At 35.9% G+C, this 26,333-nt stretch overlaps 1 protein-coding gene across 4 annotated transcripts in view; it reads left to right on the top strand.

The window, feature by feature from the left end:
• Positions 1-26,333, top strand: part of OPA1 (OPA1 mitochondrial dynamin like GTPase) — an 84,334-nt gene that overhangs the window by 45,090 nt on the left and 12,911 nt on the right. For all 4 annotated transcript variants that reach the window (XM_084871537.1, XM_084871539.1, XM_084871538.1 and 1 more), the window contains 7 exons: positions 1,893-2,045; positions 5,380-5,488; positions 5,958-6,037; positions 9,278-9,418; positions 10,773-10,889; positions 12,780-12,873; positions 13,374-13,484. In XM_084871537.1, coding sequence (XP_084727663.1) covers positions 1,893-2,045; positions 5,380-5,488; positions 5,958-6,037; positions 9,278-9,418; positions 10,773-10,889; positions 12,780-12,873; positions 13,374-13,484 — 805 coding nt within the window. The remainder of the gene's footprint in view (positions 1-1,892; positions 2,046-5,379; positions 5,489-5,957; positions 6,038-9,277; positions 9,419-10,772; positions 10,890-12,779; positions 12,874-13,373; positions 13,485-26,333) is intronic.

Raw genomic sequence — 26,333 nt, forward strand, 5'->3', positions numbered from 1 at the left:
ATAATTTAATTAAATGGGTAAGAAGCATTATCTGAAGGGAGTAGGAGCTGTGAATTTTAAATTTTATTCCCATCACAGCCACTGTCTTTCTTTTTATCTTTATACTCCATTTGTGTGTTGGGATTAATCTTAATGCTGCTACCAGTTACTACTGTTATAAATCTTTACTAATTGATATGGTGTTGGTCTGAGGGTATTACTGTTTTCCTCCCCAAAGATAGCTTCTAACAAAACTGTCAAAATTTGCATATATTTCAAATGTGAAATATTTTTAACTTCTTTTGTGGATAAAGATTTAATGGATAAGGGATATATTTAACGGATAAAACATTTCATGTCTTGATTTTCTGCAAGGCTTAATTATACTTAATTCTTTAGTTTGGATCTTGCCAGAGGTTAGACCAGAAATTATAAGAAAGTGCCTTAAAATTTTTGCATTTCTGTTACCCTACCACTTACTAACTGTGTGATCCTTGGGCTAGTAGTTTAAGGTTTCTGATTCCTCATCTATAACAATAGGGGTGATAATATTGCCTATCTCACAGACTGTTCTCAGGAATAAATGAGGTAATGGATATAAAATACTTAGACAATTCCTGGCCCATAGTAACTGTTCAGTAAATGCCAGCGCTGTCATGGTGGCCACCATTCAAGGTGATCAGCCATGCATATCACTCTGAAGCACGATGGTTCCAGCTGAGAGTCTGCCTCCGTGCTTCTGTTTGAGGATGCTCAGGAAATTAGAATCTGTTAAAAATAATTTTGTATTTCATACCTACCCTAGAAACAGAATGTCAGTTTCTGATTATTCAGGTATATTTCACCCCTTTCCTAGCCTGTTCCAGATCTAGCTTCTTCACCGCTGTTCTCAATTTCCTTACGCCTCCCTTTCTAACTCTGTGGTCATACCGCCCCAGCTATGTGCTGCTGACCCTGCCCAGTTCTCTGCACATTTACCCCTGATAATTCGCGCTGCTGCCACCACTTCACTAGCTGTCCTCACTACCGGCCCTGGCATTTTCTGGGCCCTATCTCATGATAGGATATTTTTATATTCTACGGTTCAAGCAGTGGAAGTGGTCATAGAAATGGCAGTGATTGTGTCTCCTGCCGGCTCTGCCCTTCACTCCTGGGTGTGGTAAAAGATGTGGATCTGGTGAAGGTCAGGAAACATTGCTTTTAATACTTCGCTGTGTATTTTTGTCCAGCCGCCTTTCTTTATGCCATAATTTCTTAATGTTTGAAATGAAGAGGGCTAAATATAAAATACCATTTTGACACTGCTCTTCCTTTCACTATTCATGTAATTAGGAGTTAGCTCTGACACAACACTGTATAATGCTCAGCTATGTTTGAAAGTATTGATGCATTGCTTTCATAAAGGCAAAAATGTGAGGACTAAATCATTAAGAAATTTTAAACTTTTTGGAGTGTGGAAGAAGCAGGCAAACTCAGGTGTTGTAGAGAATGAAGTGAATTAAGCCTGGTAGTTGGCTAGAGTGCCCGTCTCATCTAAGGGGGCAGCTCCTATACGGCTCTGGCAGGTGGTGTCAGGAGAGAATGTGGGTATAGTGTCAGATTCTTCCAGAGAGCCTGGAAATGTAGATTTGTATATGAAATCTCTCAATTTTTAAAAAACTTAATTTTTTAAAAACTTAAAGCACTGTGTATGTCTATCACACATGCCAGGAATTCAAATCTATCCCACCAGCTCCCAGTGTAAGATGTCTAGGCCAGAGTTTATATTTGTTGATGGTTTTCTTAATGCGGTTTCAAATGTCTTTTCTGATAAGCTGATTTATCACATCTAACTTAAGCTCATGTGTGTATTTTTTTATGTTTTACATTAAATAAAAGTATGTAGTATAACTTTTTCTTTTAAATAATTCTAGGTTGCTTGGGAGACACTACAAGAAGAATTTTCCCGCTTCATGACAGAACCAAAAGGAAAAGAGCACGATGACATATTTGATAAACTGAAAGAGGCTGTTAAGGAAGAAAGTATCAAACGCCACAAGTGGAATGACTTTGCAGAAGACAGTTTGGTATGTTGTTTGTATATTAGGGTGTCAGCCTCATATGTTTATGTAATTCCTCAAATTGGTACTTTTATAAGAAACATTTTATATGACTAAATTAGATTCTGAATTTAAAATAAGGAAAAGAAATAGATTTACAATCTATAATTGACCCTTTGACATTTCTCTGTCCTTCTGTAATTGCCTTCTGTTATTTCTTGCTTGATTAACATTTTAGGAAAAAGAAGGAAACTTCTCACTAAATAGGCTTCTATAAACTTCAACAAGTTGTCATCCATTAGCCTGAACTAAATAGAGGTTAGCGGCTTCTCAGTTTACTTTCTGGTAAGGAGTTAGATGCATTAATTTGCCGAAACCAGTTTGGCTCAGTGATAGAGCATCCGTCTGCGGACTCAAGGGTCCCGGGTTCGATTCCGGTCAAGGGCATGTACATTGGTTGCCGGCACATCCCCCATAGGGGGTGTGCAGGAGGCAGCTGGTCGATGTTTCTCTCTCATTGACGTTTCTAGCTCTCTATCCTTCTCCCTTCCTCTCTGTAAAATATCAATAAAATATATATTTTTTTAAAATAGATGCATTAATTTGCAGTGGATTTTAGTCATAAAATTTAGACTTCTAAATCATAATGCTAACTACTGTGTGTTGAATGCTTATCAGAAATTGTTGTGTATTTTGTAAGCATTCTTTTATTCCGTTCTTTTTTTTTTTTCCAGAGACTAAGCCAACTTTATAAGTATTACTGAAAGCAAAATATCATATAATACAACTTGAAGCTGCTATAAATCTAATCTTGCATCCTAACTACATATAGGGTCAAAAGCAAAATAAAAAAATGTTCAATACAGTTCATAAGTCTCTATCAGGTCTCTGGTGTCAGCCTTAAATGGTCTGGTTTCCCATTACCATCAAAAAAATTAACCACAGCCCTTGCCAACTCCTCCCCAATGTCCTCAAACCTGTGTGAATCATCAGGCTATCTGAAAGAGACAGACCTGCTCAATAACACAAGGTCGGTTTTACATGTAGACAAGGAGGTTTAGTGCAAAGCAAGTGTTCTACACAAATGTTCAGTCAATGGAAAGTACTGAAATTGGGGCATGTTAAGCAAGGAAGCACCAAGGTTTTAACCTGCCTGAATATTTTATTAGAAAGGAAGAAATTTTTTTTTTTCTCCTCTCTGCTGAAAAGCGTGTGTGTGTGTGTGTGTGTGTGTGTGTGTGTGTGTGTGTGTGTGTCTGAGAAAAGTTGCCACTGTGGTGCGGTGGGGTCTCTACACACAGTGTGGTCAGTGAGCTTCTTCGTAATTCTCCAGTCTGGAGACCCGCAGACATTCTATTTCTACTAAGAGTACAAAGTTGAAGGACAGGAAAGTCAAAAGGGTTCGATATAAAATATATCCCCAATGAATTTGTCAAACATTAGGAAAGTTTCCAGATGTAAGAAATGCTTTTAATCTATATTAATAATTTCTCATACAGTATATTTACTGCCGTCTAAAAACTCTGTAAATATTTACTGTAATTCAGTGGGAACTCAATGGGAGGAACCTGGAAGAAGGAAAACCATGATTCAAATTAGTCTCAGAGTTTCCTTTGTGCACAACAGTACCTGTTCCAGTGAAGAGCACTGCCAGCTGGGCTGCTCTGTTTGGATCAAATCAGTCATGTAATGCAGGTAGTAAACAGGAAATAAAACAAACTCCCTGATTAAAAAAAAGAAATAGCAAGAACCAAGGAATATTTAGAAGTGCTTATAAAATAAAATATGTATTGAAATATGAGGGAACCGTGTAGACCAGAGCTGTTAAGGTAAGTTTTGGCATTGGTATTTTAATTCTTCAGGCTTCTGGTCATTGTTACCAGCTGTAGTATAAATTCAGTGAATTGTCGGTGTGGCATTACGACTTGAAATGGTCAGAATTCTTCCGGTTCACTAAGTTGAATGTTGTTTAATAATGAATTTCTTACCATACTCTTCCCTTCCCGCCAGCTCCATTTCTTTGAACACCACCACTCTTGTCGCCGATGTGTCAGGTTCTACTCTCCCTGTGCCTGGGCTGGCGTCTGGTCCTGATCACTGTCTGCATCTCCTATGATCACAATGCTTTTCTCAATTCTTGTTTCAGATAGTCCACCTTTTATAGTCTTGGTGATATGTATGGCTGTTGTTATCGATACATAATCAGATGTGATGGTTGTGCAGTCAGTAATATGCCCAAGTCACCAGCAGCCATGCCATCAATCTGGGGAGACTTCAATGTGATGGTTTTGGTCAAAGTTTGGACAACAGGGACTTTCTTGGTGGAGATTTCTGTCCTTTGTGAGGCATCAGAAATTGTTACCATCTCTGTCTTTACCATGGGTGGCTCTGAGCAACAAATAATTTGTGACAAACATCAGTGTCACCATGAGATACCTCTCTGTTAACTTTATGTTGCTCATCTTGCTTTATAACACCTTCGTGAACATTCTCTCTGCAGATCTCCTTGTTCTACATGGGCAACTACATGTTCCTGGATCACTGTTTCTGCCTACACTGGCTCCTTGCTCCACCATCTCAAAAATCTTTTGTTATATGTAACAGTCTCCTCATCATAATCAAACCTTACTAAGCACCTATTCTGCTCAGACAGTTATGAGAGGCACTGTTGAAACAGTCTTCTAGGAAAATGATATCTGACTGTGGGCTGATTGTAATTATAATTTTTTGGAATAAATATTTATCTTCATATTTGAAAATTATTTATTCTTGTTAGCTGCCTTACTAAGACTGGCTTTTTGAGAGAGTAGTGCCATTTTCATTCATTCATTCAACAATTACAAAATAACTAGTGTTTTTTTTATGATAAGTAATATTTGCTTGTGATTATTTAGACCTTTTAAGCTTCCCTCCATTACATTTTTCAATGCTGTTACCAGTGAGATAATGGTTATTACTTTTATCTTCTCTTTTTTGAAAATGCTAATACATAGGTCATATGACAAAAAGGAGAGTTAGAGATTATCTGAATCATTAACTACTAAATACTAGGGTTCTAGGTGTTAGATTTTATGTAGTTAAATGTGTACTGTGCCCCTCTCCAGCCCCCCACAATGATCTTAGAGATGGTCAGCTCATTTAATTTGGGCTAGGAAAAATTCTCCACTGTTGTTTTTTTAGACAGAAAGCTGACAAATAGGCAGATACTAGGACCTCCTGCATTTGTGTGGCAGGGACATGCTTTATATCATTTTGGAAACATCAGTTATTTTGGATATTTGCTAAGCTGTCAATTTGAATAAAATTACTAAATGATAAGACACAAATCATATTAGCTGTTTTTCTTCCCTTGTTATTTCAGAGGGTTATTCAACACAACGCTTTAGAAGACCGGTCCATATCTGATAAGCAGCAGTGGGACGCAGCTATTTACTTCATGGAAGAGGCTCTTCAGGCTCGTCTCAAGGATAGTAAGTAGGGACAGGGGTTATGGAGTTTTGAGTAGTTTCTGATGAAGGAATCATCCAACTTCAGAGAATATTTGTAATTTTTTAAAAAGTAATATTTCAAGGTCTTTGTTCTTAATACTGTAGTTGAAGATTATTTATGGGATTTTTTTTTTTTTTAGTGGACTGCTTAGTTACTACTAAAAATATTAAGTAAATTAGACCCAAGTACTGATAATCTAAAAAGCTGTATTCAAACTATTCTAGTGTTTGCTGCTATACTTCTGAGAACTTTACAATGAATTGTAGTTTTCACTGGTTGTAAACATATATAATTAAATTATTTCTTATATATGCACCCTGTCAATCATATAATTTTTTCTTGTATCACTTTGAAGTAGTTATGAAAACAAGAATATTATTAGTTGTAATTTCTGTGCTTGATAAATAATAAAATGCATGATCAAATTAAACTTTTCTTTCAATCTTTTAGCTGAAAATGCAATTGAAAACATGGTGGGTCCAGACTGGAAAAAGAGGTGGCTGTATTGGAAGAATCGGACTCAAGAACAGGTGAAAACAAACAAATCTCTGCCCTTATGATGATACAATTTTGGTCATTTTAATTCAAGCAGTAAAATGTAACCCACGCATGTCTCTGTACCAGTCTTAATAATTTCAAATGTTTATGTCAGCCTTTCTAAAATATAAAATCTTTAAACATTAAACTATGAATGCAAGTTTTTTTAATAAGTAGCTGTTTATTAAAAGAAGGGGGCGATGAACATATTCCTATTGTGGTTGATTGGTTTGTTCATTTCAATTCCCTGTATGAGGTAAATTTAAGATTATAGTTATGAAGAAAGGAAAAGAATGTCAAAGGTTTCAGAGGATATAGAATGAATATGATTAAAATAAGAAATATAAAGACTTTTTTTAAACCTTATTCTATTATATTATCTCCGGATTTTTTTTTATAAGTTGTCTATTCAAATTAGTATATTTTTTTTTACTTTTTTGTTCCTATGTTCACAAAATAAGTATAAAAATTCAGATAGGAAACAGGCAGAATTATAGAATTCATTTATTTACATTTAATGATCACTTCAGAAGAACAAACTGGTAAAGACAAGTGTAAACTTTGCCAATGAATAAAAGAGGGAAAATGGGTAAATTATTAAGTATCCAACCCCCATCCTTTTTAATTTTTCCTTATTATTGTGGCTTCTTTTCCTAGCTAGCATTCAGTCTTACCCCACTGTCTCATTCTTGTTCATTCCTTAAATAAACGAGTGTAAATAGAATTAGAACATGAATGAAGGCAGTAATGAGTCAGGAAAAGAGGTGGCGTGTAACCCACTTTCTTGTTCCTGAGTCCATGTGATTAGAGAAGGAAGATAAAGATATCTATCAGATGTGCATCCCGAATAGTGAAGGGACAGTTCCTCTTTTCCTTGGGATGAATTTGAGAGGCAGGGAGTCATTAAGAGACTAAAGAGAAGCTGCCGAAACCGGTTTGGCTCAGTGGATAGAGCTTCAGCCTATGGACTGAAAGGTCCCGGGTTCGATTCTGGTCAAGGGCTTGTACCTTGGTTGTGGGTGCATTCCCAGTAGGGGGTGTGCAAGAGGCAGATGATCGATCATCGATGTTTCTAACTCTCTATCCCTCTTTCTTCCTCTCTGTAAAAAATCAATAAAATATATATTTTTTTTAAAAAGAGAGAGACTAAAGAGAAGCTGAAGAGGTGGTCAGAGTGCCCGGTTGGATAATGACTGAGCTCAGGATGCATCAGTCTTCTCTGTGTGCACATGGACTGAGAGGAGGTCTGACGGAAAAGAACCCCTGGGGACCATCAGAGTTTCTGACTTTGAAATGGGGAGTGAAGGGGAAGAGAGGGTATTGACTGGAAAAAAACGGGTGTAAGGGAAATAAACACCAAAGAAAAACGGTGTCTGACCTTCAAGTCCTAGTGAAATAGGCCGAGAGTCTCTAGGACAATTTACTTGTGGTAAATATGCTTTGGCCAAACACTCTTAGAAATGATTCCTGTGTGTAAGTTTTTGGGTTTTTTTTCCTCAGGAACTTCAACCCATAGGGAATCGCTGCAAGAGAAGCAGAGGAAATAGTTTTAAGGGCAGTGCAAGGATCTGCAACCCAGAGGAAGAATATAGAAATCCTCCCTAGAAGAGGGTTTCAGGGCAGCAGATGTAGGACTCAGGGTGACTTTAGAACAAAGGCCATAATTTAAAGTGTAGAGGGGAGGGAGTCAGAATCACCTGGGAGGTATTTGTATGTTTGTTTATTCTTTCAAAAGAAAGCCTCCTGTCAGACCCCTGTCAAGTTCTCCTCTAATCTTGTACCCTCCCACACCCACATTAAGAAACTTTTCTGAACCTCATACCTGGAAATTACAGTGAGAAACATTAGAAAGGAGATTAATAATATATCTGGGCCTTACATTGCAAGTTTAAGGCAGCTGTGTATAATCCTTTGTCTTTTTGAGTGACCAGATTTAGCAGGAAAAGAAACTCAAGATTGCTCTATGTTAAAGGTGATAAATCCATGCTCTGAAAACTATAATGTGCTTTTTTTGGTGTTACTTCTGAAAATTCTCACCTTGCCTAAGCTGAACTAATGCAGATCTTGGTCAGTATAGGTGGGAGAGGAGTGTTGTCCTGAAGACCAAGTGAAGTGGGAACAGATGGACAGGTGGAAGTGAAAACAGAACAGGAAAAGTTGAGGAAAATCATAGAGATTTCCTTCCTACCTCAGACTAAATAGCAGATATTTAAGGAAATATTAAATAATATTTCTTCTAAAATGGCATGTTTTCAGAGACTGTTAATTAGTAGTCTGTTTACAAGCTAATTGTTTTATTCAAGTGGTATTTTTGTACAAATGTTCAGATTCTGTAGCTTAATATAGTTTGGGCTAAGTTCTGTGGTAGTGACTTGTTTAATCAGTAAATTTGAAGCTTTTTTACACATGCAATTTTAAAAGAAGAATTGAAAATGAAGAGATAGGCCCTAGCTAGGTAGCTCATTTGGGGCATCGTCTCAATACGCCAAGGTTGAGGGTTCAATTCCTGGTTAGGGTACATATAAGAATCAACCAATGAATGCATAAATAAAGGGAATAACAAATTGATGTTTCTCTCTTTCTCCTTCCCTCTCTTCTTCCCTCCCTTCCTCCCTCCCTTTCTTTCTTTCCCTCCCTCTCTTTCTCTAAAATCAATTAATAAATGAAATATTTTAAATGAAAAGAACTTAATTTCATACTGTATGAGAGTCATATTTCAAATTTTTCACCGGTATGTATACATTTCCTCCTTTGATGAAGAGATTATGAACAATTATAGAGAAGAGACTGGGAATGAATCTAAGATAATGGGTACCTTACAGAAGCAATCTAAAGCAAGATATTTTAATGAAAAGACTATTTAAAAATTTCACTATGAATTTTATATTTAATTTGTTGTGAAAGAAACATGTCAAGAGGTATAAGTCCTTACAGTCATATAATTATTAGCTGTAAAACACTTATAGAATATTACCTCTTTCTGTGTAAAATATTTCAGCAAAAGTAAAATAAAACAAATAGGGCTAAAAAATTTTTTTCATTTTTGCCTCTCATAATTCATAGTTGTTCTGCATGCATAAGCCAGGGCACTGTGTACGTTCTTATTTGTTGTGATTGAACTTCTGTCATTTATTATGCAATAGTAATATATTTATTAAAATTGGGACTCTGTTTTTACAAGTATGCCGAATCATGAACCAACTAAATACTTTCTTCTTTGAAACATTTTAAAGTGTGTTCACAACGAAACCAAGAGTGAATTGGAGAAAATGTTGAAATGTAACGAGGAACACCCAGCCTATCTTGCAAGTGATGAGATAACTACAGTCCGGAAGAACCTTGAATCCCGAGGAGTAGACGTCGATCCAAGCTTGGTAATAAATATGCCAAAAGCATGCAGTTGCTTCCTTAATTTTTGTTTCTTGTTGGATAATGCCTTTGGATTCTCTTTTCCCTCTCTTATAATAAATCTCAGGTTTAAAATAATTACAGTTTAGACTAATTTTTGCTTTCCTTCATGATGTTTATTTGGGGAATATAAGAATAAAAGTGTTTCTGGGCCTGTGTTTCCTAGTTAGAGTGTAAAGGATCAAAACCTCACTTTAATATTAGCTTAAGTTAGCTTAAGTGAAACCCAATGAGAAAAGTAATTCTAGTGGTATAGTCGTATAAAATTTCAGAGCCACATATAAATTCTGCCCCCTGGTGGTCAGTGCACATCATAGCAACTGGTCGACTGGTCATTTAGTCATTAATGGTCACTTAGGCTTATATATATATGAAATTAAGACTAATGATTGTATGAACATAGATTTAATTTATCCACATTGTCCTAGTTCTCATTAATAATTAGTTGTATCCAGTTTGATAATTCTAAGTTTTCTGTGGCTGTAAATACAAAGGGAGGAACTTTGTCCATAAGTAGGATGTGGATTGGCTGCTTATCTTAATCACTTTCTGTGAGCAAGAAAATCTCAGGGTTTTTTCCAGGAGACACTTTGTTCAGTGCATTTTATGAAGCTAACAAAAAGGTAGGAAAGTACTCTGACTGGAATAGTGGTTCGACTAAATGTCAGGAGACGTGAATTCTAGTACAATTTCATTCCATTCGCTGGTAATATTACCTTTAGTAATTGATATAATCTCTCTGAGCCCCTTTTTTCACCTGTCAAATGATGGTGATGATATTTACTCTACCTACTTAATATTGTTATGCTTTTAAAAAAAGAGTTGTATGAAAGAACCTTGAACACTAACAGAGTGTAATAGCAATAACAGGGATAGGGGATCATAGTGATGTGGTAACTGAAATTTAATAATCAGAAAGGAAATATTGCTGGGTTGGTTGATGAACATGGTCTGATACCACCTTCTAGTCCTAACTGTGTCCAAGGCTCACAACCTCTTATTGCCTTGGAATCTTTAGCTTGAATTATGGGAAGATAATCCCTACTTTAGCTACTGTACAAGATGATTATTTGACTATAACAGCAATGCTTGTTAAAAAATACTGAAAATTTTGAAGTACATAAACCGGTAAGGGGACAGACTACTAGTAAATCTAATCTTTGTCTTAAAAAAATTTAATGGATAAAGGTTGGTAGAATAACAACATTGTCATTGTTTTTAATTTTTTTAAATATAAATAAGCTTTGTAGGTGACTTTTCGGAATGTGTTTGATTAACTTGACAAGTGTATAATAACTCTGGTGTTTGTTTTTTCATTAGATTAAGGACACATGGCACCAAGTTTATAGAAGACATTTCTTAAAAACAGCTCTAAACCACTGTAACCTGTGTCGAAGAGGCTTTTATTACTATCAAAGGCATTTTGTAGATTCTGAGGTAAGGTTTCCAAAAGCAAGTAGAAAGGTTTATAGCAATAGTATTTTAGATGTTTAAAAGTAAACTTTAGCTTTAGCGTTGATTTTAAGTCTTTTGATCTTCTGGAAAAAATGTGTGATTTATAAAGAGTAACCTAACCCCTATCTTTTCAAAGATATTTACCACTGTAGTAGTATTTGCATCTTACATGCATATCATCCCCGTGTAAGATTGTGTGTGCATGTAATAGGCAGTAAACCACTTTAAAATATTTTTAAGAATTAACTTCTTCTGTTATAAAATAATACATTCCCATTGTAGAAAGCAAATTCAATAAATAAATGTAAAAAATATGCAAAAGGAAATAGTCCCTTATAACCCTTCACCTAGAAGTAATTTTAATTAACATTTTTAAAATTTCTTTATTGATTAAGGTATCACATATTTGTCCTCAATTCCAATACCCATTCCAATAACCCCCCTCCCTACTCATGCCCTTACCCCCCTATTGTCCTTGACCACTGGTTAGGCTCATATGTGTGCACATAAGTCCTTTGGTTGATCTCTTCCTTTTACCCTCACCTCCCTTTGAGGTCCAACAGTCTGACCCATGGCTCCTTATCTCTGGGTCTGTTCTTATTCATCAGTCTATGTTGTTCACCATTTCCCCTAGGATGAGTGAGATCATGTCCTACTGGAAATATAAGAATCAAAAATGAGACAAGCAATAATGGTTATAATCAGTCTGTAGTGAGTTTCTTCCTGGGCCAACAGTTCTTTTGAGACCCAATTTTAATGTCAAACAGTTCCTTATGTGTACATATCAGCAATGATATTTCAGTTCTGGATGGTGGACAAATGGTGGTAATGCATGTCCGACCCTTTCTGGTTTGGTCCTGGGCAACCTGCAGTGATACACAGCTGCTGACTGCTATTATGGCAAGGCGTCGTCACCGTCTTCCATCTCTGGACTGCTTCTCTAACATTTTTATATATTTTTGTTCAACTCTTTCTATGCATGGTTGTGTGTGTGTATGTATATAAGATAGTCATCCACTGCATAGTGGAAATAATACTGTAAAACAGTTTTTATTGTCCTAGTTTCCTATATTAGGTTGTAATTCTTTCTATCACTAAAATCTTGCTTTAAATTATTTCAAAGCACTATAGTTTTTGGAATGGATAGTTATAGCTTAATGTCACATTTTACGAAGTAGCCTGTAGGTGGCAGCAAATGATGTATTTTGAGCACTTTTTTTTACAAGCAGAAATGTTTTGAAATGTATCCTGAAAATGCTGTATTAATCAGTGATCTTATTTGAGCCCCCTAAAATGCTTTCCTTTTGAACTTTCAGCAGCTTAAAATAAATTTACAATTAAATGCACCTATATAAAAGGTGACAAGTTTTTTGCCTAATTTTAAATGTTGAGAAGACCTCCCTACAGAATAAATTTCTCTTTAAAAATATATTAGTTATTTTCATATACAGCTGAATTTCAAATGTTTCTTGAGAATACACTCAAAGAAAAGAGGTTAACCTAAGGACATACTTTAACATGATTATGTGTTGAAACTAAATACAAATTAAGGGTATAATATGCTATGGATTTCTACTTGTATAAAACACAATGAAATACCCTATTTCCCAAGTTTATTTGCTTTCTTATTGGAATTAAAACAAAGTTATATAGGTATGTGGTAGGTAGAACCCAAATCATGCAGAATTTGATGGCTCCTGTGCAGAAATTATTCAGTATCTTCTATCTATAATAGGAATATACATATATGTTAGGTAAGTCTGCATGTTTTTAAAACTTAGGCTATAGGCTCTTATTTAGTAGTTGTCTGTGTTTATGATCAAATTTATGTTTAAATTTGCATCTGATAATCTTAATTACCTGATATTTCAGTTGGAATGCAACGATGTTGTCCTATTTTGGCGAATACAGCGCATGCTTGCTATCACAGCAAATACTTTAAGACAACAACTTACAAACACTGAAGGTAAGCCACAAAGGGACCATTTTCTAATTTTGGCATAAAATATACAGTAATAACATCCATTTATAATAGCATGTCCATATACTTTCTTTATAATAGATTTATTTGAAAAACTGAAAATTATTATTTGCCCTTAAAATATTAATGAAAATAAATCATAATTGGAAAGAATGGAGATAAAACATATCAGGAGTCTCTCTTTATTACAGAAAAACTCTGTTACAGAAGGACTCCTAAGCATCACTTAGATTTTTTGAGAAATCTGTATTTCTATTAAAGTGTCAGGGCTTGAGAATATGCCTCTCTTAGAAAATATATTAGTTTTATGCTGTTAAAAGCACTGAATAATAGGTAAATATTCTCCCTGTAACTGTGAGAAGTCTGAACTTAATTGATCTAATGCATTGAGAAAAATAAGAACTTACTGCACGTATTGTTAATTTCATATCCTTGTCCACTCATAAAAACAGTGCTCCTCAGGTTTTTTTATTTACTTTGAACAGTCAGGCGATTAGAGAAAAATGTTAAGGAAGTCCTGGAAGATTTCGCTGAAGATGGTGAGAAGAAGGTGAAGTTGCTCACTGGTAAACGAGTTCAGCTGGCTGAAGACCTCAGTAAGTACTTCCTCCTGCCTTTAACTTTAACTTAGCTGCCTTTTCACCATCCCTAGTTTCATTCCTTGTTCACCCATTTAACCTCAGACTTACAGAAAAGTATATACAAAGAACTTTTCTTCTGAACTATATGCGGGGAAGATGCTAACTTGAAGCCCCATCACTTCCAAGTATCTTAATGTGTGTTTCTTAGAAATAAAGAGTTTTCTCCTAGCAACCATTAAAATCAGGATGTTGATACTGATTATGACGTGTCTAATTTCACACACCATCCAAGTTCCCCTTTTGTCCTAATATTGTCCTTCCATGTTACAAGATGTTCCATGCTCATTCTGTACTCTACCTGACCCAACTGTTTTTTGGTTTTTTTTGAGAATGGTATACTGATATGCTCATTGTTATAGAATATTACAGTTCCCAGAGCCTTTCGGTGGAAAGAGCTAGGGAACAAACACTGCATGTGTGCCTGTACATTCCTAAATGCATATACACACATTTGCATCTATATTCCTGGTCATACATAATATGTCTGTATTGAAAACCATAAGTTGACACCAATATTTATCATTTGAATTCAATAATCCAAGGTTTGTTCTTTTCTCTTTTTTTCCATATTTGTAACTCCTTTTTCTGACAAAGAGAAAACTGGCTCTAGGTATCATTAATATATTTGCTTATTTTGATCAGTGCTCCTTTATGTAACCAAACTTATCACTCTCCCCTTCATTGAACGAACATTCTCTCACCCAGCTCAGGCTTTTACACTGACTCCAGGCCAGCTCTGCAGTGCCTGCCCCTGTGTTGGTACCCTTTTCACTCATCTGGGCCCTGACATCTCTTGTCAGGATGCCCTCTTCATGGAGTCCTTTTTGCTGAGCTCAGGCTCTGTCCCTTTATGCAGACATCTCCCCCTGTCATTCTCCCTTTCCCTGCACTCTACACAAAGACTCCCTCCTCACCTGAAGTCAGACTGTGTTTTTATGGAGACACCCTCTTCCTCCTGCTTGTGCTCCAATGCCCTGCACCAAACTACCTTCCTACACAGACGCTCTCCTCACCTCTAAGCCAGGACACCAACTCCCCCATATGAACCCCCTCTTACACCTGATCCATCTTCTCACCTGCTCTAGGCAGTGTGGCTTTCCCTTCCCCTCCACCATCCTCACTCCACTTTGTGGAGTTATTTAGTTCTTTCCTGATGCTATTAGGTTCCTAGCTTTAAGATGTTTTGCTTGCCTGTTAAGATTTACTTAGATCCTCGAAAACCTAAGGAAGTCAGTGGAAGATTAATATTATTAAATAAAAATACTGGAGGTTGGAACTTCTTTTTGAACCTACCTTATTATAAGTTTCCCTTACTACAGCTTCATGAAACAAAGTATTTTGTCTTTCATTTTATACTTAAATGTATTATCCACTGAGTTTTCTTATATCTAAAAGAGCATATGCTGAATAGAAAGAAGTTCTTCAAATTTGAAAACTGTTTCTAAGCTGAATTTATATCAATATAATACAGTAGTAGAATATCCATGAGAAAGCAGGCAATTTTCCTATTTTATACCCTGAGTCTAAGCAGCATGCTATTTTCCACAGCTTATCTTTTCCTTCTCTCTCCATTTCTAAGTTATCTGAGCTCTTCATTTCTGGCTTTTCCTTTTATTTCTTTAATAATCTTTTTTTGAAACATACTTTAACTTTTATTTCCATTTTCTATTGACTTTCTTTTGTTTTTGTTTTTCATGTCACTTTGGCAACATAGTTAAGTTTGTGCCAACTTACAGATCTATTTTAACTCCGAGTTGCCTTATATTAGCTGTTATCTGGGGCAGGTATCTCCCAGAGCCTTGGCTCCTTTATGAAAATGACTGCGTACTTTAATAGTTATGCACGGCATTGTTAATAGAATTAGTTCAAAACCATATGGAAGTCCCTGGCTCATAATTTCATGCTAAATTAATACTGTTCCAAGAAGCACTGATATAATGTATATAGTATATCTCTTTTTTATTTCTCAGGACATATTATCAGACAGTGAAAACTTCCATGTATTTTACCAGCATATACATTTTTAAGTGATTTAGGAAATGATGTGTCTCTTATTGTGTGTGTAACCCCATCATTTTCCATTCATTCCTAACTTGATTTTTTAAAGAAAGTGCATTACTATCACAAATTTGTGCATTGTCAAGCCAGATCATATGTTCTGCTGGTTTTCCTTAAAATGATTGACTACCTTTGTTCAAATAATATTAAGGTTGCATTAATGTACCAAGTAATGTGCTTGGAAGCAAGTGTTTCACTAGTGACTCAGCTTCACTAATCCCCCTTAGAGAGATGAGCCATGACTTGGTCCATTAGTTGTAAAGAATACATCTCCTTATTGTTTATCTTCAGTCTAACACTTGGGAATCTGGTCATAGATACTTTCAGCGAGAAAACTTAGAATTTAACAATTACTACTACATTACACAGTTCAAAGTGTCTAATATAGCATATTCAGTTAGAATATAGCATGTTAGTTATCAATTTAGAGAAGAGAGGCAATCAGGAGAGTTTTTACTGTGATTTTAAAATTGTGCAGGGTAGAACATTGTAGAGATTGGTAGTTTTATGCATTACATTAATTGTCAGTCTTAAATTTGCTTGATTTTAAATTATTTCACCACTTTACTTCAGAGATTCACCAACCAGTTAGCCTTTAAGATGAGTACATAAGAAGTAGTACATGTTCTCTCCTCTTCTAAAGAAGATATACCATGTTCACTAGTGAAATGAAACCATGAAGCTGGAGTTAGGGAGGTCAAAGAAATGAGAGAGAAGCCTACTTCTTTTAGTCTCGGGAGGCTCCTGGGAAGAGGAGTCATATGTAGGAACTAGATCTTTTTGGAGGTATGGTAGATTCTATAGCTGGAGCAAGAAAAGGTAGGATGAACCTGGGGCATCTTAAGGTGTAGAAAGTAAGGAATTACTTGAAGAATGGTGGGAACATGTCAACAGGCTATAGAGCCAGCTTGAAGAGGCTCCAGCTCGCCAAGACTAGGCTAATTTGGATATGAAAATAAATGATAGTTATAAATTATAACCCATTGAGTAAAATAAATCCATGTTATATTTATATTAATAAAGGAATAACATCAGTGATGAGGATTGGGATGTTTGTGCAATCACACAAAATATCTCCATACAAAATATTTTAAAAAAGTAAAGTTACATTGGAAAAGCCTTGGCGATACCACCTAGTCAAGCGGTCAAAGTTAGTATTATCAGTAATAGTCAAATCAGACCTGTGGATGCTTTATAGAATGCAGTGAGAAGAACCCAGCATCACTTCTAGAATCTTCTTACCAGCAATGTATATATAACAAGTCCCATTATAAAGATACATCAGACAAACCTAAATTAAGGCACAGTCTACAAAATAGCCTGTAATCTTCAAATACATCACTATCATGCGAGAAAGGGAAGACTGGGATCTGTTTTGGTTGAAGAAAACTAAAGAAATGCAATGTATGTGCCTGCACGGGACCTTTTTGCTCTAAAGGACATTAGTGGTCCAGTTGATAAAATGAGAAGGGAATCTGAGGGTTACAAGGTAGTAAGTAGTCCCTCAGTGTTAATTTTTAAACTTTGTTAAATTGGTATTCTTTAGGAAAAGATCCTTGTTTGTAGCTAATACCAATAGAATATTTGGGGCTTTAAGAGCATAATGGCAGTAAATGATTAAGGAAAAAATATGTTCTTTGCAGTATTCTGATAACTTTTCTCTAAGTTTAGGATTATTTACATTAAAAATGTTTAATTGTATTTTTATAACTGATAATGGATCAGGCTCATATGAAAATAATTGAGAGAAAACAACACCTTTGAAAATATGTCTTTGAAGTTGACAAAAGACTGTTACTTCATGAATAGTTTAGTAAGCTACACAGCTCATCTTTTCACCTTAGTTTCTTATTTGCAGTGTCTAGTCCACTTAGACCTGTCTGGTGTGTAAATATGCCCACTTTGACTTTGATAAAATTATTTTGATTCAGTAGTGAATTTTATTTCAAAGGATATAAATAGATATTTTAATAGTGTTAACTTGGATAAAATCTATTTGGATTTCCAGCAGAATTTTTAATGTTTCCAACCTATTTATTCAAACAGACTGCAGTTTTAAAATGCTTTCTTTGGAGAGGGGAAGATTGGTATACTATAGCTTAAATCAAAGTTTTTCTTTCTATTATGCTCTGTTTTATGATTTATAAAATTTATTTTATAGTTGTCATCATATAGAACAAGTGATAGTGGTATCACCTCACAGATTTATTTTTACAGTTTGTTTTCCATCCACCTCAAGCACTGGTGGTTTTCCATCCACCTCAAGCACTGGTGGTAATTGCTGGCAGTGTTGCTAAACTGAGTTTCATCAGTCCATCTGGGAATTTTCTTATTGTTTGCCGTGAATATGGTGTCAGCTGTTAACTAGGTTATTGTGAGTGTTTGGACCTTAAATTAATTGCTTAGGATTCAGAGCTTAGGTTTCTTTTAACTCTTGTTACTGAGTTACACTTTTCATTCTCTGTTTACATAACCAAAGAATCATTGATACCCAGGAACTAAAGGAGCACGAAGAATCATTTAGATCACTCTAAGAACTACGGAATCTTTCTTTATTTTACAGTGCATTCCTTTTCATTTTGGTATCAGAATCTGAAACTGTGTATAAATGTATTTTTCTCTCCCAGATATGAGGCTTTGTGCTTTTTATGCATTCTCATAGGTATAGTCATTTTTCTTATAGGTAAAGAAATGGAGGCTTAGAAACACATAGATAATAAGTGGTAAAGTCAAGAATCGCCCCTCCCCCCAAGTCTTTTATCTATTGTGCCAAACTAATTTGAGGGGAGAAAAAAACAACAAAAAACTCAAGCCATTAGAAACTATGATTACATAAAATGGTTCTCTACATTTGGATACTTCCATAGTTGGCAATATCCTTTATAGAGTAGGTCAGAAAGACACACATATTAGTGATGATGATCATAATCCTTTGTACTTCCTGCACTCAAATGATATGACAACTGATAGAATTAGAACATCTGGGTAAGAGATTAGAACACTGAATGCAAGCGAAGTCACAGAACAGGATTGGAGGAAGTTCATTTTCTTTGTGTGCCTTCTAATCACTTCTTGAAGTATACTGTCAAATTCCACCACGGTTAAGTAGTATCTGAGTGTTCCAAACTCAGACACTGCTTTTCAATGTGACGTGCTTAGAGACTTAGGCTCTAGCTATAACAAATGCAGAATTTTTATGAAGCAATTGAGGCTTTTTTTTTTAAGCTGGTTTGCGAGTGTTGAAATGTTTTATAGTAAGCTTCAGTGTATTTCTTCATAATTCTTGTACTTCATAGATATGCTTCAGTCAATACTGAATACTTCATACTTATATCTCATTTACTTACCAATAACTGTGAAAACAGCAGTAAACTCCTGTACTTGGGCTACCAATGCACAGGCGTATTTTAATGGTATAATGCGATGTCCTTAAAAACAGTGTAACTTAAAGAGGCTGGTAAATTAGAATTTTCCAATATCCGCGCCTTTTTTCTCTGGCAGTTAATTTGCTCTGCTGACTCCCTACGCGAGGTGGCAACAGCTGGCCTTTTTATTGGAGCCGGGGATTAGAGAGTAGGAATCACAGCGGCATGCTCGGCCTCTTGCCTCTGTTGACTGTTCTTTATTGTTTGATGCCTGAGCATCTCCCAGACAGCAAGCAATTGTTTCTTGAAGCTTAAAGTTTGTTTCTCTTGGGAGTGTACAATGCTTTTGGTGCTTGTCTTTGTGTCTCTTCAGTTTCCCAGTCTCCTCTTATCCTCCACCCTGTGCTTTCTCTTGATAATTAGAAAGCAGCAAAGATACAAGCTTTGTATCTTAGTGTGAGGGAGCTTCAGTTTTGACTTTAGAAACTTAGAAATATAGACTACAAATGGAAACTTCTTTTTTTTTCTCTCAGCTACCAGATATTCAGGAACAAATCAGTTTTGTAATGAAAACTTTTGTTCTCCATAATTAATGTACATTTCTAAAATTATGATAAAAAGGGAGCATCAGGAGAATGATTCAGAACTGCCACTTTAAAAGTTTAAGATTGAAGAGAAGCATTGCACAGCCGCTTGAATCTAAAAAGACCTTTCACTAGCTCCGAAACAATTCTAATTAATAGGTGAGTTAAAGATGTCTTCATGCCACATTAAAAATGGAATAAAAAGTAGTCAGAACATATGTAGATGGAACCTCAGCCAGTGTGATTTTGTTGTTCTTCATCTAGAAAAGAAAAATATCAAGACATTCTTGAATTTGATTTTCATAGGTTACTCCACATTAATGAGCTTCTCCCATACCCGCCATGTGCTTGAGGGCCAGGATGGGTACAAATAGTGGCCATGAAGCAGTGAGAGACTGAATAGAAAGATTATTAGAGTCAGAGTTTGGAACTTAAAATTACTATAGAAAGGGAAAGTCCGAGGTTTAAAACTTTTTCCAGAGCCTGGCTCTGGCACGCATATTTTGACAAGTCTCCCTCTATAGGTGATTGGTTCTAGGTCACCACCACCCACCCTTCTGCCCCTGAACTAGTGCAGCTCTTCCTGTTTGCAGCAGTACTGTTAGTTATTGATTGGGATATAATTGACATCTATCTTCTTTTAGTAGAGTCTGATAAACGTGTGTGACTGTTGAAAATTTGGTAAGTTATTTGATCTATATCGAAGTAGAAATTTGTTTCTGTAGATGTAACCATGAAAAATGAATTTTAAAGGGATTTCAAGGAGGAGGGACTGCAATTGAGTTATAGACTGCTAGATAGGCCCAGAGAGCATTCAAACAACAAACAAAAAAAGCACAACCACAGAGAATAGAATCAGTTGCCCTGGAGAGAAAGCATGAACTGTAAGGACCATAAGCCCTACAACATCATTTATATCTAAATACTGTTACTGTTTCTTTGGCCAATAACTAAAAGACTTCAGTACTGTTTTTCTCATCTACTGGCTTCTAGCACATTTCTAAGCAGTCTTTTCCCTGCCTCTCTTTTCTTATGTCTCTCATGTGCCTTCTTCTAGATCATTATCACGGGTCCAAAACCAGTATTTTTCCTCTGCCCTACTTATTTACCTTCTCTCGGTGGTTAAAAACCTTCCTGAGATACTGCCAGTGATATTTAACTGAGCAGAAGGCAGGCTTCCCAGTCTAGGCAACCAAAATAACTAATTTCGGGGGAGAAAATTTGTGCTTACTATGACTGACCTATTACTGTGACTTGGTTCATTCATAATTTCACAATACTTATATGCTACATATTGTATGTCTTCTGTGACTGTTTGATTGTGAGCTTTTATACAGATTCTGTCTTCACCCCCGTCTCTTGACTTCATAAAGAAGCTCTCACTTCACATCCTAAAGGAACTCTTTTCCACTCTGTCCTTCCAGAAAGCTACCATCTCCTTTCCCTCCTGGCAGCTTGTGTTTGCTACATTCACCTTGTACCCACCCCCTTGCTAACATCTTTGATCTGCCTTTCATCCCTTTTGAAACCACTTCTTTCTGGTCACCAATGATTTCCTAATTGCCAGTTCACTGAATCACTTTAATAATTTTTTAAGGTTATTAGGAATTTTTAAAGTTGATTGGAATATTTTCATTCTTTTTAACAATTTTATACTTAAGTAAGTAACTTTTTCTATTGTATGTTATCAGTGTTAATGGTCTCTAAGTCATCTTTTCAGGGTAAAAGTGATTAAATTTTTAAATTTTGCCTCTGAAATAATGTTTTTCATAGTAAGCTGAAATTGCTAAACTAAAGCATCTAAGGAAGATAATGAAGATTATTTTTACCTTGAGTCTCCATAGAATGAGAGAGGGGCAGTTGGGGGTGGGGGGGAGAGGGGGTAACGGGGAGAGAAAAAGAGAGACAGAATGAATCAAGCAGTCCTCAGGGAGAGTTTGGTTAGAAAGTAGTTATTTACAAACAGAATTCCTCACCTGAGTGGTGTGCTTTCCAGATTATTGATGAGAAAATCCAGACTCATAAAAGGGCTTTATAGGTCAAGCACATTTTCCATGGCCCAAGTCTATTTTTTAAGGCAATATTGAAGAGTATTAGTAAATTGGTTCAAGATTAAAAGAATATTTCTCTGGTATACCATGTCTTACTAGCAAGTATATTCTTTCTGCTTTAAATTCAGGTTTTAACTGATTAAAATAAGAATAAAGATAAGAAAGGTCTCTTCAGTAATTTATGGGTTGAATTTTTCATTTATCCGTTTAAAGTAGGTTTTATTTATGCTTTATTGTGATAGGTGCTTATGTGTATATTATGTGTAAAAAGGCCAGTGGATAGAATTAGAGCTACGAATTAGGCTGTTGTTTTTCCCTTGCTAATAACACTTACCACTTCCTTACTGACTGAGTTACAAATTAAGTAACATTGTTGAACATGGGATTAAACTTTGATTTGTTTTATTTTTAATTATTTTATGCATCCTCTCATCTCTAAGATGGGGAAAAAATAGAATCTAGTCATGGAAAATAAGGTAATCACAAACAATCCACTGGCCTGTTAAATGGCATATTTTAAAAAATTATGCAAAGCAAGAATAATTTTTTTAAAAAAAGAGCGATCTTGAAGGACAAATTGATGCACACTAAACTTGTAACCTCTGGGAAATGAGGTTCTCGGGATAGTTGGAGAGGGGATTAAGGGAAAAGGGAATTGTAATGTTTTACTATTTTATAATTTCTAAACTATTTTCCCAAATGAGCATAATTTCATATTCTTAATTATATTAGTCATGGAAATGATGAAGCTAATTCATTATATGATCAGTCTTAAAAGTGATAGAATATTTTTCCAAATAACTTCTTGATGATTGTTTTATGGGACCACATAGCACTTGCTCATCAGGCACTTCCTAAGTGTTAGGATTCACTTTCATTTAATCTCATTTCCAGTAACTGCCTATCATGGATCTGTCATATATGAGTGAATTGAAATCTGTCCTGAATTAGTGAAGTTTTCAAGCTTTTGCATCTCATTTAAGATAATAGATTTTCTGTGTGTCATTGTTATCTACTGTGTATGAAAAGAGTCCATTTTAATTTCTCTTATAAAAACTGTTTCATTTTTCCTTAGTTTTAGTATTTTGAATTATAGAAGGAAGTTCAGTTAGAACACTTTTTCTGGGCCAAGGAACTCAGTCTTTTATTGTTAGTCTTTCCTTTTATTGATGTCAGGTTTTACTTTGAGTCATATGTACAGACTGTTCCTGTCTTCTCTAACTACACTGCCAAATGTTTAGGTATTTTTGCTTTAATCCTTTTTATTATCATAGAAGTAGTATATATGTTTTGTGGAAAATTAGAAAATATAGATGGCAAAATTTATAACAATTGCCACTACCAAGAAGTAACCACTGTAGCATTGTATTCTAAGACAATTTTAATGTGGTCTAAGGAACATCGTTTCTGTCACACATGTTCATAAAGAGATCTTAGGTTGGCTTTCTCTTATACCGGTAATCTTCAGTTCATCATACTTCTACTTCAAGTTTCTCAGAGTAGGCTAAATTTTCTTTATAGAAACTTATTTCAAAAAGGTTCACTGAGAGGAAAAGCGGCATTAGTGAAAGTAAAACCTATAGTACAATTATTTTAAATAGGTCATGTATACCAAGGCTATTTTGTAGCAGAACATGTACTGAAAATTACCCTGTTTGAAAGCTAATCCCTTTCTCTATTCAGGACGCTGGCTGTTAATACGCATGCCTGTACCTCCTTTATGTCTCTACTTTCTTTAAAAATGTTCAAGTCATTTGTAGCTTAAACCTGTTGGATTGATTCTTCTATGTACTCTAGCTACTTTTGATCTTAATTCTCTTTTAAACAGGAAACCTTTGAATGTTTGCCTTCCACTTCAATTTTTAACATCCACTCGATTCTTAACTTTGTAATCTTTTATTCTCATTTCTACTTAAATTGTAAGAAATTTCTAATATTGCTGGCAATCAAGAGAAAACAATGAATAGGAAGTATCCTATATAATAAAGAATATGCAAATTAACCCTCACACCCTCACAATATGGCTGCCTATAACAAGGCTGGCAGGAGGGCTAGTGAGGGACGACCAAACGACTGAACAAATAGACTGCGTGGGGCAACCAGTCGGGCGGGGGTAGGGGGGGAGGTCCATGAGAGGCAACCAGGCTGGCCGGGGGAACAGTTGGGGGTGACAGGCCAGCGGTGGGGGGAGGGGGGGAGCAGTTGGGGGCAATTAGGCTGGCAGGGGGCGGGCAATGAGGGGCAAGTAGGCTGAGGGCAACCAGCCCAGTAGGGGGGCAGTTAGGAACAACCAGGCTGGCAGGGAGGGGGCAGTTGGGATGACTTGGCCAGCAGCAAGAGGCAGTTATTGGTAACCAGGCCAGCAGGGGGGTAAGTGAAGGACCATCAGGCCAGTGGGGGTGGGGCAGTTAGGGGCAACCAGGCAGGCAGGCAGGTGAACGATTAGGAGCCAGGGGTCCAGGATTGTGAGAGGGCCTAAACCGGCAGTCAGACATCCCCCAAGGGGTCCTGGATTGGAGAAGGTGCAGGCTGGGCTGAGGGGATCCCCCACCGTGCACTAATTTTTTTTTGTGTGTGTGTGTGTGTGTGCGCACTGGGTCTCTAGTCTATATATATATATATATATATATATATATATATATATATATATATATATGGCCAATATGCAAAGTGTCCCCTCCAGAGTTTGACCACAAGAGGGAAGTGTGATCACTCTCTATGACGTGTCCTGATCACCAGGGGGCGGTCTAGAACATGGTGGGTGACCAGCTGTGGCTGTGGGGCACTGAGAGAGCAAGGGAAGGGGGAGGTGGGAAGTTGGTGGAAATGCGTGGTGGTGGCACACAGGTGGCGAGAAATGGAGGAGGTGGGGAACCTGATCAGCCCTGATTGCAGGTCAGGCCTAGGGACTCTAGGCACACATTTCATTCACCAAGCCTCTAGTTATCATATAACTGCCTGATTTGAAACTTTGGAATCTAAATCCTGCTTAGGACTCAATATCTGTCCCTTACATTTGTTGAAAGCTGTACTCTTGACTAAATGTGTTATGTTTGTCCATGTTGGCACCTTATAGAGGCCTGAAGCTTGTAAGCTATTATCCCCATTGTTCAGATGAGGAAATTGATGTTCATTGAGGGAAATTACTTAGCTAGTACCCTTAATATTAATAGCAAGGCTGGGACTAACCACGTGTTAGCGATAGTATATTTTTAGATTTGTTTTGGGATTTTGTTCATCTTTAACCTCTGGGCTTGTTCTTGTGGGTGACTGTCGATAACCAAGTTCATATAATTTTGCTTCCTTTCTTACATTATTTTCACTGTGTTGGTTCTAGTAGGTAAACTAATAATTAAGTATCTAGGACAATGGATTTGTCTCCTAAAGACATATGTAATGGTTTCATTCTTCATAAAGGATGACCCAGATTGATAAATCTATGTATGTATTCTTAATTGCAATTGCAATATTTTTGCTTCCCTTTCCTATAGAAAAAAGTAAATTGTGACTTAAAGTTTAAAGGTGATTTTCTAAAGTAATGAATATGTGGAATTAATTCTGAAGCTATTTTCATTTCTTTGACCCTTATTGTGAAGGCTCTGAAACCAGTATCAGTAATGATACCTCCTTACAAGATTGTTGTGAGAAATAACTGAAAACTTATGATCAACCTCATGAAACATGAATGCCTGTTAATTTTTGTGATAAGTTTAATAATATTTTTTCCTAATACAGCATTGTATTTAAAAGATATATTTCATTTTGGCTTTTCATGTCACTTAATAACTTTATTAAGGCCTATAGTTTTTAATTCCATATTTTTTCATAAACTTTTAGTTTGGTTCATAAATCAGAATTACATTCTGTTTTTGTATTATTTTCTTTTACTTTTAAAATTACATTAATGAGTTGACTGTTTAAGAATCATTCTCATAATTCATTCATCTGTCACACCTCCTTTTTAAAGCTTCAGCACGGAAGGCCTTTTGACAAACCAATATTTATAACAGTTTGACAGCGGGATGAGGAACAGCGTTTGTCTTTGTAACAGCTTGAAGAAAGACCCTTTCCAGGACCCAGTCATGCAGTTACAATCTTGACCTCTTTCTTATGCTGGGAACATACATACAGCAGCATGTGTTTTCTTGTCCCATTGACTGTCCATTCACTTCCCATCTGTTTTGCAGCCTTAAAGGAACAGAAGGGGCCCTCTTCTTATAAATCTGTCTTTGCAAGTGATAAATGATGTCCTGTCTCTTTAAGGGCTGCCTGGGTGGTTTTCCTTTTCTTAAAATATTTCAACTTTTCTAACAAAATTCAGGATAAAATATACTTTTAAGAATAAGAAAATAGAAAAGAAAAAATGATGGATTGTTTTAAAACCTCAATTGATTGGGACTGACTATTATTTTACTAGTTATTAGGCTAAAGCTTTCCCAATTAATTACCTTAATCATATTTTAAAAATTATATTGATCTTTAGATTGTTTACTAGGAACAAAAGAATGTGCTCATTTTGAGATAGTGTATTTATTTAAACGTTTGTTGGAGAAAATAAAACAATGTATTATTAATGAATTAGCACGTAAAATATCTTTAAAAGATTTTTTTTTCACTATATTTTTTGTTGATATATGTAACTAATATGGAGCATTTTATGTACAGGATACAGAATAAAGTAATTAACAGGAGATTTATAATCTTAAGGTAGAATTAGTCTAATTTTGCATTTAAAAGACAGTCATG

Source organism: Pipistrellus hanaki, assembly GCF_964339955.1.
Source record: "Pipistrellus hanaki genome assembly, chromosome: 2".
Lineage (NCBI taxonomy): Eukaryota > Metazoa > Chordata > Mammalia > Chiroptera > Vespertilionidae > Pipistrellus > Pipistrellus hanaki.